Source organism: Rhinoderma darwinii, chromosome 5 (assembly GCF_050947455.1).
Source record: "Rhinoderma darwinii isolate aRhiDar2 chromosome 5, aRhiDar2.hap1, whole genome shotgun sequence".
Classification (NCBI taxonomy): Eukaryota; Metazoa; Chordata; class Amphibia; order Anura; family Rhinodermatidae; genus Rhinoderma; species Rhinoderma darwinii.
In genome coordinates this window covers 340141981-340159696 of record NC_134691.1, presented here as the reverse complement: position 1 = coordinate 340159696, position 17716 = coordinate 340141981, and the positions used below count along the sequence as shown (strand labels likewise).

General features: G+C 49.6%; 1 protein-coding gene across 1 annotated transcript in view; it reads left to right on the top strand.

The window, feature by feature from the left end:
* The first annotated feature begins 1665 nt into the window (after positions 1 to 1665).
* Positions 1666 to 17716, top strand: part of LOC142652627 (voltage-gated inwardly rectifying potassium channel KCNH2-like) — a 71923-nt gene continuing 55872 nt past the window's right edge. Inside the window, exon 1 of the mRNA XM_075828283.1 lies at positions 1666 to 2647. Coding sequence (XP_075684398.1) covers positions 1666 to 2647 — 982 coding nt within the window. The remainder of the gene's footprint in view (positions 2648 to 17716) is intronic.

Genomic DNA, 17716 nt, shown 5'->3' with positions numbered 1-17716 from the left:
CATTGAAAGACCACAATAGTTGAGACCCCCTCGTTAGTAACAAATATAGAAATTAACCCTACGATTAAGTCACCCCAATAACGCCACCTGCACCCATCTAGCCCATGGTATTTCCAATCAACAGTAGTCATTAGGGACCAGCTCAATACAGTCTCTTCTATCTATCCGATCTGAAACCCCCTGTGGGACACCCACTAGGCACCTACTACTAAGGACTGACACCCATTTTCCCGCCAATACAATCCTATAGTTTGAAGTGTGGGTGGAGAGCTGAGACCCCTGAGGATACACAGGGAGAACATACAAACTCCATACAGATGTGGTCCCTGCTCAGACTAATACCCAGGACCCCAAGACAACAATGCGGAGCCGCCATGTCACCTTCTGTATAGCGTGATTGGCCGCCAAGAAGTATAATCCGCTATATCCCTGGTGTAACATTGGCGCCGCACGTGGAGGTTGTATCCGGACTCCTCACTAGGACTTGACGTATGGCGTTAGAATGATTTGATGTTTGGGGGTCTCGTGGAGGACTGGGGTTCATGTCCCACCAGAAGTCACGCAGAGAGAGCGCCGCGTGTGAAAAGTATTTACTAACGAGATCCCAAACGCCTCCTAATTGATATGAACAATGAAGGTTCTGCTCTTATTATCAGCAGCGGGAAAGAGAGTGCTCAGAGGAAAACTGAGAGACCGCAAGGGATGAGAATAAGAGACAGAGGATCAGGGAGACAGGGACAGAAAGACTGAGAGACAGCAGGGGATGAGAATGAGAGTCAGAGGATCAGAGAGACAGGCACAGAAAGACTGAGAGACAGCAGGGGATGAGAATAAGAGACAGAGGATCAGAGAGACAGGGACAGAAAGACTGAGAGACAGCAGGGGATGAGAATGAGAGACAGGGACAGAAAGACTGAGAGACAGAAAGACTGAGAGACAGCAGGGGATGAGAATAAGAGACAGAGGATCAGAGAGACAGGGACAGAAAGACTGAGAGACAGCAGGGGATGAGAATGAGAGACAGGGACAGAAAGACTGAGAGACAGAAAGACTGAGAGACAGAGGATCAGAGAGACAGGGATAGAAAGACTGAGAGACAGCAGGGGATGAGAATAAGAGACAGAGGATCAGAGAGACAGGGACAGAAAGACTGAGAGACAGCAGGGGATGAGAATAAGAGACAGAGGATGAGAGAGACAGGGACAGAAAGACTGAGAGACAGCAGGGCATGAGAATGAGAGACAGGGACAGAAAGACTGAGAGACAGAAAGACTGAGAGACAGCAGGGGATGAGAATGAGAGTCAGAGGATCACAGAGACAGGCACAGAAAGACTGAGAGACAGCAGGGAAATAGAGACTGAGAGAGACAGAGGATCCGGGAGGCTGGAACAGAGAGACAGCAGGGGAACTAAGAGATAGAGAAACAGCAGGGAAATAGAGACCGTGAGACAGCAGGTGAACAGAGAGACACCGGGGAACAGAGAAACTGAGAGACATCAGGTGAATAGAGAGGCAGCAGGGAATAGAGACTGAGAGACAACGGGAACTGAGAGACGAGGGGAATAAAGAGCAGAGAGACAGCAGGGGAACTGAGAGAGTGAGAAACAAAGGAGCAGAGAGATGGGAATAGAAAGACAGCAGAGGAACGGAGAGTGAGAAAGACAATGGAGAAGCAGAGAGACCGAGAGAGACAGCAGGAGAACAGGGAGACCGAGAGAGACAGCAGGGGAACAGAGAGACCGAGAGAGACAGCAGGAGAACAGGGAGACCGAGAGAGACAGCAGGGGAACAGGGAGACCGAGAGAGACAGCAGGGGAACAGAGAGACCGAGAGAGACAGCAGGGGAACAGAGAGACCGAGAGAGACAGCAGGAGAACAGGGAGACCGAGAGAGACAGCAGGGGAACAGGGAGACCGAGAGAGACAGCAGGGGAACAGAGAGACCGAGAGAGACAGCAGGGGAACAGAGAGACCGAGAGAGACAGCAGGAGAACAGGGAGACCGAGAGAGACAGCAGGAGAACAGGGAGACCGAGAGAGAAAGCAGGGGAACAGGGAGACCGAGAGAGACAGCAGGGGAACAGAGAGACCGAGAGAGACAGCAGGGGAACAGGGAGACCGAGAGAGACAGCAGGGGAACAGGGAGACCGAGAGAGACAGCAGGGGAACAGGGAGACCGAGAGAGACAGCAGGGGAACAGGGAGACCGAGAGAGACAGCAGGGGAACAGGGAGACCGAGAGAGACAGCAGGGGAACAGGGAGACCGAGAGAGACAGCAGGGGAACAGAGAGACCGAGAGAGACAGCAGGAGAACAGGGAGACCGAGAGAGACAGCAGAGGAACAGGGAGACCGAGAGAGACAGCAGGGGAACAGGGAGACCGAGAGAGACAGCAGGGGAACAGGGAGACCGAGAGAGACAGCAGGAGAACAGGGAGACCGAGAGAGACAGCAGGAGAACAGGGAGACCGAGAGAGACAGCAGGGGAACAGGGAGACCGAGAGAGACAGCAGGGGAACAGGGAGACCGAGAGAGACAGCAGGGGAACAGGGAGACCGAGAGAGACAGCAGGAGAACAGGGAGACCGAGAGAGACAGCAGGAGAACAGGGAGACCGAGAGAGACAGCAGGAGATATAGAGACTAAAGGGGGTTTTACACCGGACGATTTTCGGGCTCATAGAACGCTCGTTGCTGATAATTGCGCTGTGTAAACAGGGCAGCGATCAGCAGATGAACGAGCGAACGCCGGATCATCTGCTGGTTGTATCATTTTTAAAAAGTTCAATATTCTTGTTGTCGGCAGCTCATCTTGGTGTAAACAGGGAGATGCGCTGCCGACATGATAATAATGTATGGGGACGAGCGATCAGAGTAATGACCACTCGTCCCCATCCATAGATCCGTGTGACAGGAGCAAACGAGCGCCGATCAATGATGTCTCGTTGATGGCGCTCGCTGCATCGGCTGATTATCACCCGGTGTAATAGGGCCTTATGACAGGCTGGGAAATAGACAAACTGAAAGTAGCAGCAAAAAATAGACTGATGGAGAACAGAATACAAATCCCTGACTTCCTGGAGCCTATTGACACTTTTCTGTCCATTACCTCCCATTCATTGCAGCTGCCATAAAGCAGATACACCCTGCAGAACCGACAATACAGACAATACTGGAAAGATGTTTGTGTCCCAAGGACATCTTTAAAAAGAAAACACAATCTTTATGAGGGTATTCTGACCATATACATTTTCTTAAAAAATGTCTGATAAGTGTGAGTCCGACCACAAGGACCTCTGGGACAAGGGGGATACCAGGACACCCCCCCCCCCCTTGTGCCAAACAGAATGGCTCATCGATGGCAGCCAAGAAAAGGAGGAGAAGAAAGTGTGAGCGGCTGGGCATGTACGGGGCTCTCTTCAGTGTACAGGTCCTTCTCTATGAATTACAATATCATCAAAGAGTTCATTTATCTCAGTAATTCAGTTCAGAAAGTGTCTCGTATATTCTATAGATTCATCACACACAGAGGGATCTCGTATATTCTATAGATTCATCACACACAGAGGGATCTCGTATATTCTATAGATTCATCACACACACAGAGGGATCTCGTATATTCTATAGATTCATCACACACAGAGGGATCTCGTATATTCTATAGATTCATCACACACGGAGGGATCTCGTATATTCTATAGATTCATCACACGCAGAGGGATCTCGTATATTCTATAGATTCATCACACACAGAGGGATCTCGTATATTCTGTAGATTCATCACACACAGAGGGATCTCGTATATTCTGTAGATTCATCACACACAGAGGGATCTCGTATATTCTATAGATTCATCACACGCAGAGGGATCTCGTATATTCTATAGATTCATCACACGCAGAGGGATCTCGTATATTCTATAGATTCATCACACACAGAGGGATCTCGTATATTCTATAGATTCATCACACGCAGAGGGATCTCGTATATTCTATAGATTCATCACACACAGAGGGATCTCGTATATTCATCACACGCAGAGGGATCTCGTATATTCTATAGATTCATCACACGCAGAGGGATCTCGTATATTCTATAGATTCATCACACGCAGAGGGATCTCGTATATTCTATAGATTCATCACACGCAGAGGGATCTCGTATATTCTATAGATTCATCACACACAGAGGGATCTCGTATATTCTATAGATTCATCACACGCAGAGGGATCTGTTTCCAGCAGTTTTTCTTTTAATGTTGATGATTATGCGAACAGTTACTGAAAACCGCTCGGCCTGCAACCTATCAGGTGCAGGGACTGGACCTCTGCGTAGGCCGGCGCGATGATGTCACTGGATCATGCCGGCCTACGCAAGGGTCCCGTCAGCGTTGAGGAGGCTGTGGAGAAGCTCCGTTCCTCGCGGGATTGGGGCCTAGGGGAGTATGATTTTTTTTTTGTTTTATTTTGGGGGCGCTAGCTTCAAGGGAGAGGTGGGGGTGCTATCTACAGGGGGGCTGCATGGTACTATCTTTAAGGGAAATGTGGGGAGCGCTATCTACAACGTGAATCTGTATGGCACTATTGACAAGGGGAAGGTGTATGGCACTATATACAGGGGGCTGTATGGCACTATACAAGGGGGAGGTGGGGCACTATCTACAGGAGGCTGTATGGCACTACAGACAAGTAGGGGTAGTATCTACAGGGGGGGCTGTATGGCACTATACAAGGGGGAGGTGGGGGGCATTATCTACAGGGGGGCTGTATGGCACAATCTACAGGGGGGGCTGTATGGCACAATCTGCAGGGGGGTCTGTATGGCACAATCTACAGGGGGGCTGTATGGCACTATCTACAGGTTTGGCTGTATGGCACAATCTGCAGGGGGGTCTGTATGGCACTATCTACAGGTTTGGCTGTATGTCAGAATCTATAGGGGGGGCTGTATGGCACTATCTACAGGTTTGGCTGTATGGCAGAATCTACAGGGGGGCTGTATGGCACTATCTCAACAGGGTGGCACTATCTACAAGGGGGGTGTGTGTGGCACCCAGGGGAGGAGGGGGGCCCAGTCAAAAGTTTGCTATGGGGCCCAGTGTTTCCTAGTTACGTCCCTGAGTGCGCGTGCCGGGCTGAAGCTGTGAGCGTCCCCGTCAGGATGACAGCGGTATTTCATCCAGGCCATAAATCAGAGTGAGTATTTCTGACAGGTGGGATCCCGCGCTCCTGTTATTTCGTTATTTAGAGGTTGGGTAATTGTCTCTTGATTCGGCGCTATTACTGAATTCATCTTGTCCCGCTTGGCCGAATGTCAGAGCCGTGACGGAGTTTCAGGGCCGCCATCAGGAATTTCAGGGCCCCCTACAGCTAAATTTTCTGGGCCCCCCTACCGTGGCACCGCCTGTTAACGGTACTCCGTCCAGTACTATATCATGGTACCCAGGGCCGCCATCAGGGGGGGTATTAGGGGTACTGATGTGAGAGGCCCGGCCAAACCTAATTGAAAGGGGGGCCCGGCAACTGCCGCGACTTGCCTTTGGTAGAAAAAAAAGAGGCCCCTGCAATGGGGCCCGTTTTTTTCACCAAAAGAATGTCATGAGCTGCGGGCCCCCCTTTCAATTAGGTTTGGCCAGGCCTCTCACATCAGTACCCCTAATACCCCCCCTGATGGCGGCCCTGGGTAGCATGGGGGTCGTCAAACACCGCCGCCCGTGCGACCGATCACGCGCACCCGCAAACTCCCGCGCATGCGCTCCGGCGACCGCCTGGAACCGCGCACCGAATTTTGAGGCAGATTTTGACCTGCCCACACTATCTTGCCGCGTTTTTTGCCCGCGGCGATTGAGGACAGCAGACAGAAAACGCAGCGAAAAATGCATTTTCTGCCTCCCATTGATTTCGATGGGAGGTCAGAGGCGGAACCGCGGCAAGAAAGGACGTGCTGCTTCTTCTTTTTTCCGCGACTGGCTCCCATTGATTTCAGATTAAATCAATGGGAGGCGGTTTTGGAAGTTTTTTGGTGCTGATTCTGACGCCGTGTCCGAGTCAATATCAAGTAGAATTTGGAATTATTTTTTTTTGTGAACCAGCTTAAAAACACACAAAACTTTTGTGTTCGGGCCTGTTCACATCACCGTTCACTTCCGCTCCGTGGTTCCATCTGAGGTTTCTGTCGGGTGAACCCCGCAACGGAAAGTGAAAGTGACAGCACAGCTTCCGTTTCCATCACCATTAGCGCAGTCGACTGCGCTATTGATTCCGTCCGAAAACCAGCCGGAATGGTGACGAACGGAAACCATTAGCGATATTTCCGTCACCATTGAGATCAATAGTGACTGAAACGGAAGCTGTGCTATCACTTTCACTTTCCGTTGCGGGGTTCACCCGACAGAAACCTCAGACGGAACCCCGGAACGGGAGCGAACGGTGATGTGAACAGGCCCGAACACAAAAGTTTTGTATTTTTTTAAGCTGGTTCACAAAAGAAAATAATTCCAAATTCTACTGGACCAATTGCCTATTTAGAGACCGGCAGCAGCTCCAGGAGCGACATCATAAGGGACACACTAGGCGGATATGCTGAGTAAAACTACACAGCTTATCTGCCCCGGTAGCCGCAGGGAATTCTGCCAGCAAAACCACACCAAATAGTGGCGCAGGTTTCGTGAGGCGTGTCCGCTGCGGGAATCCTGCAGGGAAAAAAAAGTTTAGACTTACCCCGGCCGTAGTCCTGGTGACGCATCTCTCTCTTCTGAACGTAGCCCCGCCTCCTGGGATGACGCTGTAGACCATGTGACCGCTGCAGCAGTCACATGGGATGAAACGTCATGACAGGAGGCGGGGCTGCGCTAAGAATAGAGGATCGCGTCACCAGGACTACGGCCGGAGCAAGTCTAGACTTTATCAATTTAAAAAAGTGCCTTTTTTTTTTTTCCTCATGTGTGATTTCTGCGGCAGAACCGCAGCATTTCCGCAACAGAGGAGCAGCGATTCCAGAGAATAAATTGACACGCTGCGGCTTAAAAAGCCAAAAAGCCACACGGCAGGTCCATTTTTTTTGCAGCGTGTGAATGAGATTTGTTAAAATCTCATCCGCTCTGCTGCGACTGTAATACGCTGCGGATTATCCACAATAAAATGTGTTGCATAAAATCCGCAGCGTTCATGCCTAGTGTGTTCTACCCTAAGGCCGGATTTACACAAGTGTGTGCTTTTTGCGCGCGCAAAAGGTCCATAACAGCTCCGTGTGTCAGCAGCGTATGATGCGCGGCTGCGTGATTTTCGCGCAGCCGCCATTATTATGACACTCTGTTTGTATGTTTGTAGCACGCGGTTCTTTTCTGTTTTCATTCATAGTTTATACTCCTGGGAAGTGCTGGGCGTGATTTTCGCGCACCCATTGACTTCAATGGGTGCGTGATGCGCGAACAATGCACAAATATCGGACATGTCGTGAGTTTTACGCAGCGGACACACGGACACACGCTGCGTGAAAATCACTGACAGTCTGAACGACCCCATAGAGTAACATAGGTCCGTGCGAGGCGCGTGAAAATCACTGACAGTCTGAACGGCCCCATAGAGTAACATAGGTCCGTGCGAGGCGCGTGAAAATCACGCACGTTGCACGGATGTATTACACGTTCGTCTGAATAAGCCCTAACAATAAGGCCCAGTTCACAGAGTTTTTGGGCCTTGATAATGACTCGGACACTGCGTCAGAATCAGCACCAAACAACTTCCAAAACCGCCTCCCATTGATTTAATCTGAAATCAATGGGAGCCAGTCGCGGAAAAAAGAAGAAGCAGCACGTCCTTTCTTGCCGCGGTTCCGCCTCTGACCTCCCATCGAAATCAATGGGAGGCAGAAAATGCATTTTTCGCTGCGTTTTCTGTCTGCTGTCCTCAATCGCCGCGGGCAAAAAACGCAGCAAAAAAACGCGGCAAGATAGTGTGGGCAGGTCAAAATCTGCCTCAAAATTCTTTAAGGAATTTTGAGGCAGATTTTTTTTTGCCTGCAAAATACTGTGTGAACAGGGCCATACATGATCAGCACTTTGAGATAATTTACTCACTGTGTCAGAAGAGCTGCTGCTCCCACTCCAGTCCTCTTCCGGCGATGTCTTCCAGGCGAGGTCTTCGGTCCAGACGTCCAGTCCTTCACCTCCAGCCAGGCTCCAGGTAAGTTTTGTCCATGTGTGTCCGCGGCTGCGCGTGCTTCGTTCGCGGGTGCGCGCGCGGCCGATCGCGGGTGCGCGCGCGGCGATCGCGGGTGCGCGCGCGGGCGATCGCGGGTGCGCGGGCGGTCTCCAGTGCGGGCGTTCGTGGGTGCGCGCTCGCGAGTGCGCACGCGCGGGAGTTTCCTTGGGCGCGCGATCGGGTGCGCGCGCGCGGGCGGACGTTTTGACGGCCCCCCATGACGAGGGGAGGGGGCCCGCAGCAGCAGCAGCTCACGACATTCTTTTGGTGACAAAAACGGGCCCCATTGCAGGGGCCCGTTTTTTCCTTTCCTACCAAAAGAATGTCGCGGCAGTTGCCGGGCCCCCCTTTCAATTAGGTTTGGCCGGGCCCCTCACACCACTACCCCTAATACCCCCCTGATGGCGGCCCTGCGGAGTTTCATCTGTCACCGGGAGGCATGGAGAACCTGTGGGCAGCAGGCGGGGGGGGGTGAGGAGATGTGCAGTCCGTTCACCTCGTCCCTCATCTCAGGGTGATTAACTATTCATTGTTCCAGGACGCAGTGTTCTCCTCACTCCACCTTGGAACGTCCCATGAGCTCCTCTCCACCACCGCTACCAACGTCTCTTCTCATTAAACAGTTTTCTAGTTTTATATAAATGAAGCTTAATCTCTGGATAAATGAAAAGTTCTACAACTTTCTAATATAATTTGTGTTTTAATTCTTCACCATTTTTAATATTTGTTTGCTGTCAGTGAATGATAACCCTCTTGTTTACATAGGCAGCAAATCCTGTGCACAGCTAGTCCTGCTGTCAGCTGAGAAGTGGATACAATGTATCAGTTTAGACAATGCTCTTGCACTCCAGACTGATACATTGTAACAAACTAGCAGAGAGATTTGTGCTGCTGCTGTTGTGTTTAGATCACAGATCATTGTCTAGACTGGAGACATTTGTAGCCACTTCTCAGCTGTGTACAGGGTTTGCTGCCTCTGAATGTAAACCAGAGTGTTCTCATTCACTGACAGCAAGCAAATATCTTAAAAATGGTAAGCTGGAATCAGAAGCACCTTATTTATGAATGAGATGCGCCTCTTAATAAATGAGGAGTATCTTTGGCCATCCGTGCGCCAGAAATTCAATCATGGCCGTTTCTGGTGTAAATTCTAGTAAATTTGTCGGACTGCGGGAGGCTCCGCCTTATCCACTAAGCTCCGTCCACTTTTTGATAAAGTCCTGTGATTTTTTTCCAGAAATTTTGACTTTTACGGTGTATGAACCTTTTTTTATCCCAGAAAACCGTCATAAAATGAATGATCAATTCCCACCAATGGATATAAGGCTCTATTCACACAACAGGGTCCGAGTGTCTTGGCCGTTTTGCATCTGTTTTTTTCCCTGTCCGTTTTAAGAACGGATGAATTTCATTTGTACATTTTTTCTCACACACTTCCCTTTGTAGATACTGCCACAGCCCCCCTATAAAGTAGTGCCACACAGCCCCCTGTAGATAGTGCCACACAGCCCCCCTTGTAGATAGTGCCACACAGCCCCCCTATAAAGTAGTGCCACACAGCCCCCCCTGTAGATAGTGCCACACAGCCCCCCTTGTAGATAGTGCCACACAGCCCCCCTTGTAGATAGTGCCACACAGCCCCCCTTGTAGATAGTGCCACACGGCCCCCTTGTAGGTATTGCCCTGCGGCCCCTCTGTAGGCAGTGCCACGCGGCCCCTCTGTAGGTAGTGCCACACAGACACCCTGTAGGTATTACCACACAGACACCCTGTAGGTATTACCACACAGACACCCTGTAGGTAGTACCACACAGCCGCCCTGTAGGTAATGCCACACAGCCCCCTTTGTATGTAGTGTTACACAGCCCCCTGTAGGTAATGCCACACAGCCCCCTGTAGGTAATGCCACACAGCCCCCTGTAGGTAATGCCACACAGCCCCCTGTAGATAATGCCACACAGCCCCCTGTAGGTAATGCCACACAGCCCCCTGTAGGTAATGCCACACAGCCCCCTGTAGATAATGCCACACAGCCCCCTGTAGGTAATGCCACACAGCCCCCTGTAGGTAATGCACCACAGCCCCCCTGTAGGTAATGCCACACAGACCCCCTTTTACATAGCATCCCCCCCCCCTTAGATGGCACTCCCCTACCTTTCTGTAGATAGTGCCACTGTAGCGGACCGTTCCGGGAGAAGTCCCTGACTTCAATGTCCGTATATGGACAGTGAAGTCATGGACTTCTCCTGGAGCGAAAACACCGGCAATAGCGCCGGGGATTCTGCTTCAGGGGTAGGGGACCGCTCCAGGAGAAGTCCGTGATGTGACTGTCTATATATAGTCAGCGAAGTTAGGGACTTCTCCTGGAGCAGAATCCCCGACCACAGCTTCAGCAACGCTGTGGCCGGGGATTAGGGAATCCGCTCCTACAGGGAGCAAAAAGATACCCTCCCCCTCCTCCTCACATGCACTTCGCACTAGGAGGAGGAGAAGACAGCGAGCAAGTGACTGCCCTGCTTTACACAGCCCCATAGACTTCTATGGGAGCCGTTTGGCTGGGAGAACGGCCGAAAAAAGGGCATGTTCCATTTTTTAAAAAATGGGCCATGTGAATAGCCCCATTTGGGGTCTATTGTGTCTACTGCGGCCGTTCAAAAAAACGTCCGTCACACGGCCGGAAATCCCTGTCATGTGAATAGGGCCTTAGAAAGCTGCAGAACCAGTCAAAATGTTCTCTCATCATGGCCCGGGCATTACATGGGACAAACAAATTGGGGTCTATTTATGTGGCTAGACTTTTTGCTCTCTGTCCTTGTGCCACATTTCTCTCTACCTCTGTTCTTTCCAAATCTTTGTATCTTTCCTCTGAACTTCTGTCTCTCCTGTGTCTGCTTACACCGTGTTCCAAATTATTCTGCACATTGGATTTAAGTGTCATAAACATTTAATTATTAGTTTTTCAATGAAACTCATGGATGGTTTTGTGTCTTAGGGCTCTTTGGATCATTGTAATCAATCTCAGACACCTGTGATAATTAGTTTGCCAGGTGTGCCCAATCAAAGGAAAACTACTTAAAGAGGCTCTGTCACCAGATTTTGCAACCCCTATCTGCTATTGCCTGTGATCGGCGCTGCAATGTAGATTACAGTAACGTTTTTATTTTTAAAAAACAAGCATTTTTGGCCAAGTTATGACCATTTTCGTATTTATGCAAATGAGGTTTGCAAAAGTACAAGTGGGCGTGTTTAAAAGTAAAAGTACAACTGGGCGTGTATTATGTGCGTACATCGGGGCGTGTATTATGTGCGTACATCGGGGCGTGTATTATGTGCGTACATTGGGGCGTGTTTACTACTTTTACTAGCTGGGCGTTCTGATGAGAAGTATCATCCACTTCTCTTCACAACGCCCAGCTTCTGGCAGTGCAGATCTGTGACGTCACTCACAGGTCCTGCATCGTGTCGGCACCAGAGGCTACAGTTGATTCTGCAGCAGCATCAGCGTTTGCAGGTAAGTAGCTACATCGACTTACCTGCAAACGCCGATGCTGCTGCAGAATCATCTGTAGCCTCTGGTGCCGATGTGTCCTCGCTCGTCTGACACGATGCAGGACCTGTGAGTGACGTCACAGCGTGATCTCTCGAGAACACGCTGTGTCTGCACTGCCAGAAGCTGGGCGTTCTGAAGAGAAGTGGATGACACTTCTATACACAACGCCCAGCTAGTAATAGTAGTAAACACGCCCCGATGTACGCACATAATACACGCCCAGTTGTACTTTTACTTTTCAACACGCCCAGTTGTACTTTTGCAAGCCTCATTTGCATAAATACGAAAATGGTCATAACTTGGCCAAAAATGCTCGTTTTTTAAAAATAAAAACGTTACTGTAATCTACATTGCAGCGCCGATCTGCTGCAATAGGAGATAGGGGTTGCAAAATCTGGTGACAGAGCCTCTTTAAAGGGAATGTGTCGCTAGAACATTTTTTTTTTTTTTTTTTAGTTAAACAGTTAGTGTATAAGTGATTACACATTGTTCTAATTTTTTTACGAGTCAGGAAATATTATAAATTAGATTCTAATTTATAACATTTCCCTCTGCTGGTCACTAGAGGGAGCAATTCCCAAAATTGCAGCATTGGCATGTGGTAAAGCAACCACATTGCTTTATGCTGCAAAATTTGAGAAAACTCACTCGCTCTAGTGTGCTCACACAATCCCCCCTCCCTTATCCTGGCTAGTGCCAGGAGAAAGGAGGGGATTGAACGGTCAAACCTCCTACACTGTGTGTCGCCATTTTTTGAGCTAACACACAGTGTAGTAGGTTTACATACAGTAGTAAACACACAGTAAAACACGTACATACACAGACCTAACTTACCTGCTCCTGCCGCCGCCGCTCCCTCCGGTCCGTCCACTCCGTCTGCTCCCTCCGCTCCAAGTGCACAAGTCCGGAAGCCGCGACCGGAAGTAGTAATCTTACTGTCCGGCCGCGGCTTCTGGTCTACAAGAAAATGGCGCCGGACGTCACTCGGCCGAAGACCTTCAATTTGGACTGTGTGGGAGCGGCGCATGCGCCGTTCCCACACAGACGGCGTACAGCATAGTGGATGGAACGGGCCCTGTTCGCATTCACTATGGGGCTGTATGTGCCGTATTCCATGTCTGTATGTGTCATTAATCGACACATACAGAGATGGAAAAAAAAAATGGCAGCCCCCATAGAGAAGAAAAAGTTAAAAAATAAAAAAAAGTAAAACACAAACACACAAATAAATAAAACATGTTTTAATAAAACACTAAAAGCAAATAGATATATTTTTTTTCCGTGACACTGGTCCTTTAAGAAGGACATTCCACATTATTAAGTAGGCCACAGGTTTCTAGCAATATGGGAAAGAAAAAGGATCTCTCTGCTGCCGAAAAGCGTGAAATAGTGCAATACCTTGGACAAGGTATAAAAACATTGGATATTTCAAGAAAACTTAAGCGTGATCATCGTACTGTGAAAAGATTTGTGGCTGATTCAGAGCACAGACGGGTTCATTCAGATAAAGGCATAATAAGGAAGGTTTCTGCCAGACAAATTAATAGGATTAGGAGAGCAGCTGCTAAAATGCCATTGAAAAGCAGCAAACAGGTATTTGAAGCCGATGGTGCCTCTGGAGTCCCGCAAACCTCAAGGTGTAGGATCCTCCAGAGGTTTGCAAGTGTGCACAAAGCTATTATTTGGCCACCGATAAACAATGCTCACAAGCAGAAACGGTTGCAGTGGGCTCAGAAATACATGAAGAATAATTTTCAAACCGTGTTGTTTACTGATGAGTGCCGTGCAACCCTGGATGGTCCAGATGGATGGAGTAGTGGATGGTTGGTGAATGGCCACCATGTCCCAACAAGGCTGCGACGTCAGCAAGGAGGTGGCGGAGTCATGTTTTGGGCTGGAATTATGGGGAGAGAGCTGGTAGGCCCCTTTAGGGTCCCTGACGGTGTGAAAATTACCTCTGCAAAGTACGTAGAGTTTATGACTGACCACTTTCTTCCGTGGTACAAAAAGAAGAACCGTGCCTTCCGTAGCAAAATTATCTTCATGCATGACAATGCGTCATCTCATGCTGCAAAGAATACCTGTAATGATAGGGATAGGGAAACGGATAAGTGAGCCCTAATCCACCCGCCACTCTGTCCCTGCCTACTTGCAACGACACGCCCTAGGCGACGGGGTACAACTGGGCGGCGGTCCCTACGCTCAGTAAGTGCACGAGACAAAAAGACAAGGGTACACAAAGCTAAGGGAAATGGGGCAGTTGCCCACGGCAACACCGTGAGCAACAAGAGAGGAGAACGAGCCGAGTCAAACCAGGAGAGCACGAGGTACCAAACGCAGAGCAGGAGAGTAGTCAGTAAACCGGGGTCAATATGGAGCAGGATCAAATAGTCAGAAGCTGTAGCTGGGCCAGGAAACCACACGAGATGAATCACAAGCAAGGAGGAACAGGAAAGGCAGTTATAAATAGACAGAGGGCGGGAGCTAGAGGAGTCTGGCCAGGCTGCGATAGGCTCTCCCACTCCTAAGCCTGCCAGCCTGAGTGGTGGAAGATGGAGTCAGTCTCAGAGACATAGACTCAGGTGAAGGCTGACTACCTATGGGCGTTAACCCCGAAGCTGTGCCTGGCAGATCCTTTACAGTACCCCCCCCCCCCCTTTTATGAGGGGCCACCGGACCCTTTCTAAGTGGACCTGGTTTATTGGGGAAACGAAGGTGGAACTTCCTGACCAATACCCCAGCGTGAACATCCCGAGCGGGTACCCAAGTCCTCTCCTCAGGCCCGTATCCTCTCCAATGGACCAGGAACTGGAGGGAGCCTTGGACCATCTTACTGTCCACAATCTTGGCCACCTCAAATTCCACCCCCTCAGGGGTGAGAACGGGAACAGGAGGTTTCCTCGAGGGAGCCAAGGACGGGGAGCAGCATTTAAGGAGGGAGGCATGAAACACGTCGTGTATTCGAAAAGATGGGGGCAACTCCAGTCGGAAGGAGACAGGATTGAGGACTTCAATGACCTTATACGGCCCAATAAACCGGGGAGCAAATTTCTTGGACGGGACCTTAAGGCGCAAGTTCCTAGACGATAACCACACCAGATCCCCGACCATAAACAAGGGGTTAGCAGAACGTCTTCTATCAGCCTGAGTTTTTTGTACGCTCTGGGACGCCTCTAAGTTCTTCTGAACCTGGGCCCAGACTGTGCACAGTTCCCGATGAACGACCTCTACCTCGGGATTGTTGGAACTACCAGGTGAAATGGAGGAGAACCGTGGATTAAACCCAAAATTGCAGAAAAAGGGGGAGACCCCTGACGAGTTACTGACCCGGTTATTAAGGGAAAATTCGGCGAGGGGAATGAATGAGACCCAATCATATTGACAGTCATAGATAAAACACCTTAAATATTGTTCTAGAGATTGATTAGTCCTCTCGGTTTGGCCATTAGTTTCAGGATGAAAAGCAGAGGAGAAGGACAGATCAATCTCCAACTTTTTACAGAAGGCTCTCCAAAACAATGAAACAAATTGTACCCCTCTGTCCGAAACAATATTGACAGGGACCCCATGGAGACGCAGGATGTGTTTGACAAACAAGGTAGCTAACGTCTTGGCATTGGGTAGTTTCTTGAGGGGCACAAAGTGGCACATCTTACTGAAGCGGTCTACTACAACCCACACCACCGACTTGCCTTGAGATGGAGGCAAATCGGTAATAAAATCCATGGAGATATGGGTCCAAGGTCTCTGGGGAATGGCCAAAGAACGTAGTAAGCCCGCTGGTCGGGACCTGGGAGTCTTGGACCTAGCACAAACCTCACAAGCGGCGACGTAGGCCTTAACGTCTTTAGGCAACCCAGGCCACCAATAGTTTCTAGCAATGAGGTGTTTGGTACCCAGGACGCCTGGATGACCAGATAGTGCAGAGTCATGATTTTTCCTAAGTACCCTTAGCCGGAATTGCAGGGAAACAAACAGCTTGTCCTCAGGAAGGTTCCCGGGAGCTGAACCTTGATCAGCCGCAATTTCTGAGACTAAATCAGAATCAATAGAAGAAATGATTATACCAGGAGGCAGAATACAAGCAGGATCTTCCTCTGAAGGGGGGCTGGCCATGAAGCTATGCGTTAATATTTTTAGACCCAGCCCTATAGGTAACGAAAAAGTTTAATCTGGTAAAAAATAGCGCCCATCGAGCTTGTCTCGGGTTTAGCCTCCGGGCAGATTCTAGGAAAACCAGATTCTTGTGGTCGGTAAGGACCGTTACCTGGTGCCTAGCCCCCTCCAGGAAGTGGCGCCACTCTTCAAATGCCCATTTAATGGCTAAGAGTTCGCGGTTGCCAATATCATAGTTACTCTCAGTGGGCGAAAACTTCCTGGAGAAGTAGGCACAGGGACGGAGATGGGTGAGGGACCTGGTACCCTGGGACAAGACAGCCCCCACTCCCACCTCGGATGCGTCAACTTCCACGATAAATGGCTCCATTTGGTTGGGCTGAACCAGCACCGGGGCCGATAAAGCACTTCTTAAGGACCTCAAAAGCCTGGACAGCCTCAGGAGGCCAGTGGAGGAGATCGGCACCTTTGCGAGTGAGGTCCGTAAGAGGCTTAGCGATGACCGAGAAGTTAGCAATAAATCTCCTGTAATAATTAGCGAACCCCAAGAAACACTGTAACACCTTCAGGGAGGCAGGTTGGACCCATTCTGCCACAGCCTGGACCTTGGCGGGGTCCATGCGGAATTCATGAGGAGTGAGGATTTGACCCAAAAATGGTATCTCCTGTACCCCAAACACACATTTTTCGGTTTTCGCAAACAGTTTGTTTTCCCGAAGGACCTGGAGCACCTTCCTGACATGCTCAATGTGGGAGGACAAGTCCTTGGAAAACACCATTATGTCATCAAGGTACACTACAAGAAATACCCCCAGGTAATCCCTTAAAATCTCATTTATGAAATTCTGGAAGACCGCAGGAGCATTACACAACCCAAAGGGCATGACGAGGTATTCGAAATGACCTTCGGGCGTGTTAAACGCAGTCTTCCACTCATCCCCCTCTTTGATGCGGATAAGGTTATACGCCCCGCGTAGATCAAACTTAGAGAACCATTGGGCCCCCTGAACCTGATTAAAGAGATCAGGAATCAAAGGAAGGGGATACTGGTTCCTTACAGTGACCTTATTCAAGTTACGGTAGTCAATGCATGGCCTAAGACCACCATGCTTCTTCCCTACGAAGAAGAAGCCAGCACCTACCGGAGAAGTAGGGGGGCGAATGTAACCCTTGGCCAGGCATTCCTGGATATACTCTCTCATGGCTTCACGTTCGGGACAAGAAAGATTAAATATCCTACCCTTAGGGAGCTTAGCTCCTGGTACCAATTCGATAGCGCAATCGTATTCTCTATGAGGAGGTAACACTTCGGAGGCCTCCTTAGAGAAAACATCAGCGAAGTCCTGAACAAACTCAGGTAGCGTGTTCACCTCCTCAGGGGGAGAAATAGAATTAACAGCAAAACATGACGTCAAGCATTTATTACCCCATTTGGTAAGCTTGCTGTGTAAAATAACCATTAGCAAGAGGAGTGGAGTCGATACCCACTACCGGGACAGGTTTAGGCAAATCAATCAAAGGCATAGCTAGAGACATAGCAAATTCCACAGACATGATATTAGCAGAAGACCCTGAATCCACGAAGGCACTGCCGGTAGCAGACCTACCACCAAAAGAGACCTGAAAGGGAAGCAAGATTTTATTACATTTCATATTTATGGGAAATACCTGTGCGCCCAAGTGACCTCCCGATGATCACTTAGGCGCGGAAGTTTTCCGGCTGCTTATTTTTACGCCTAGGACAGGTGTTCACTTGATGCTTGTCATCCCCACAATAGAAGCAGAGACCATCCTTCCTGCGGAACTCTCTACGTTGTCGGGGGGACACGGAGGCCCCGAGTTGCATAGGTACCT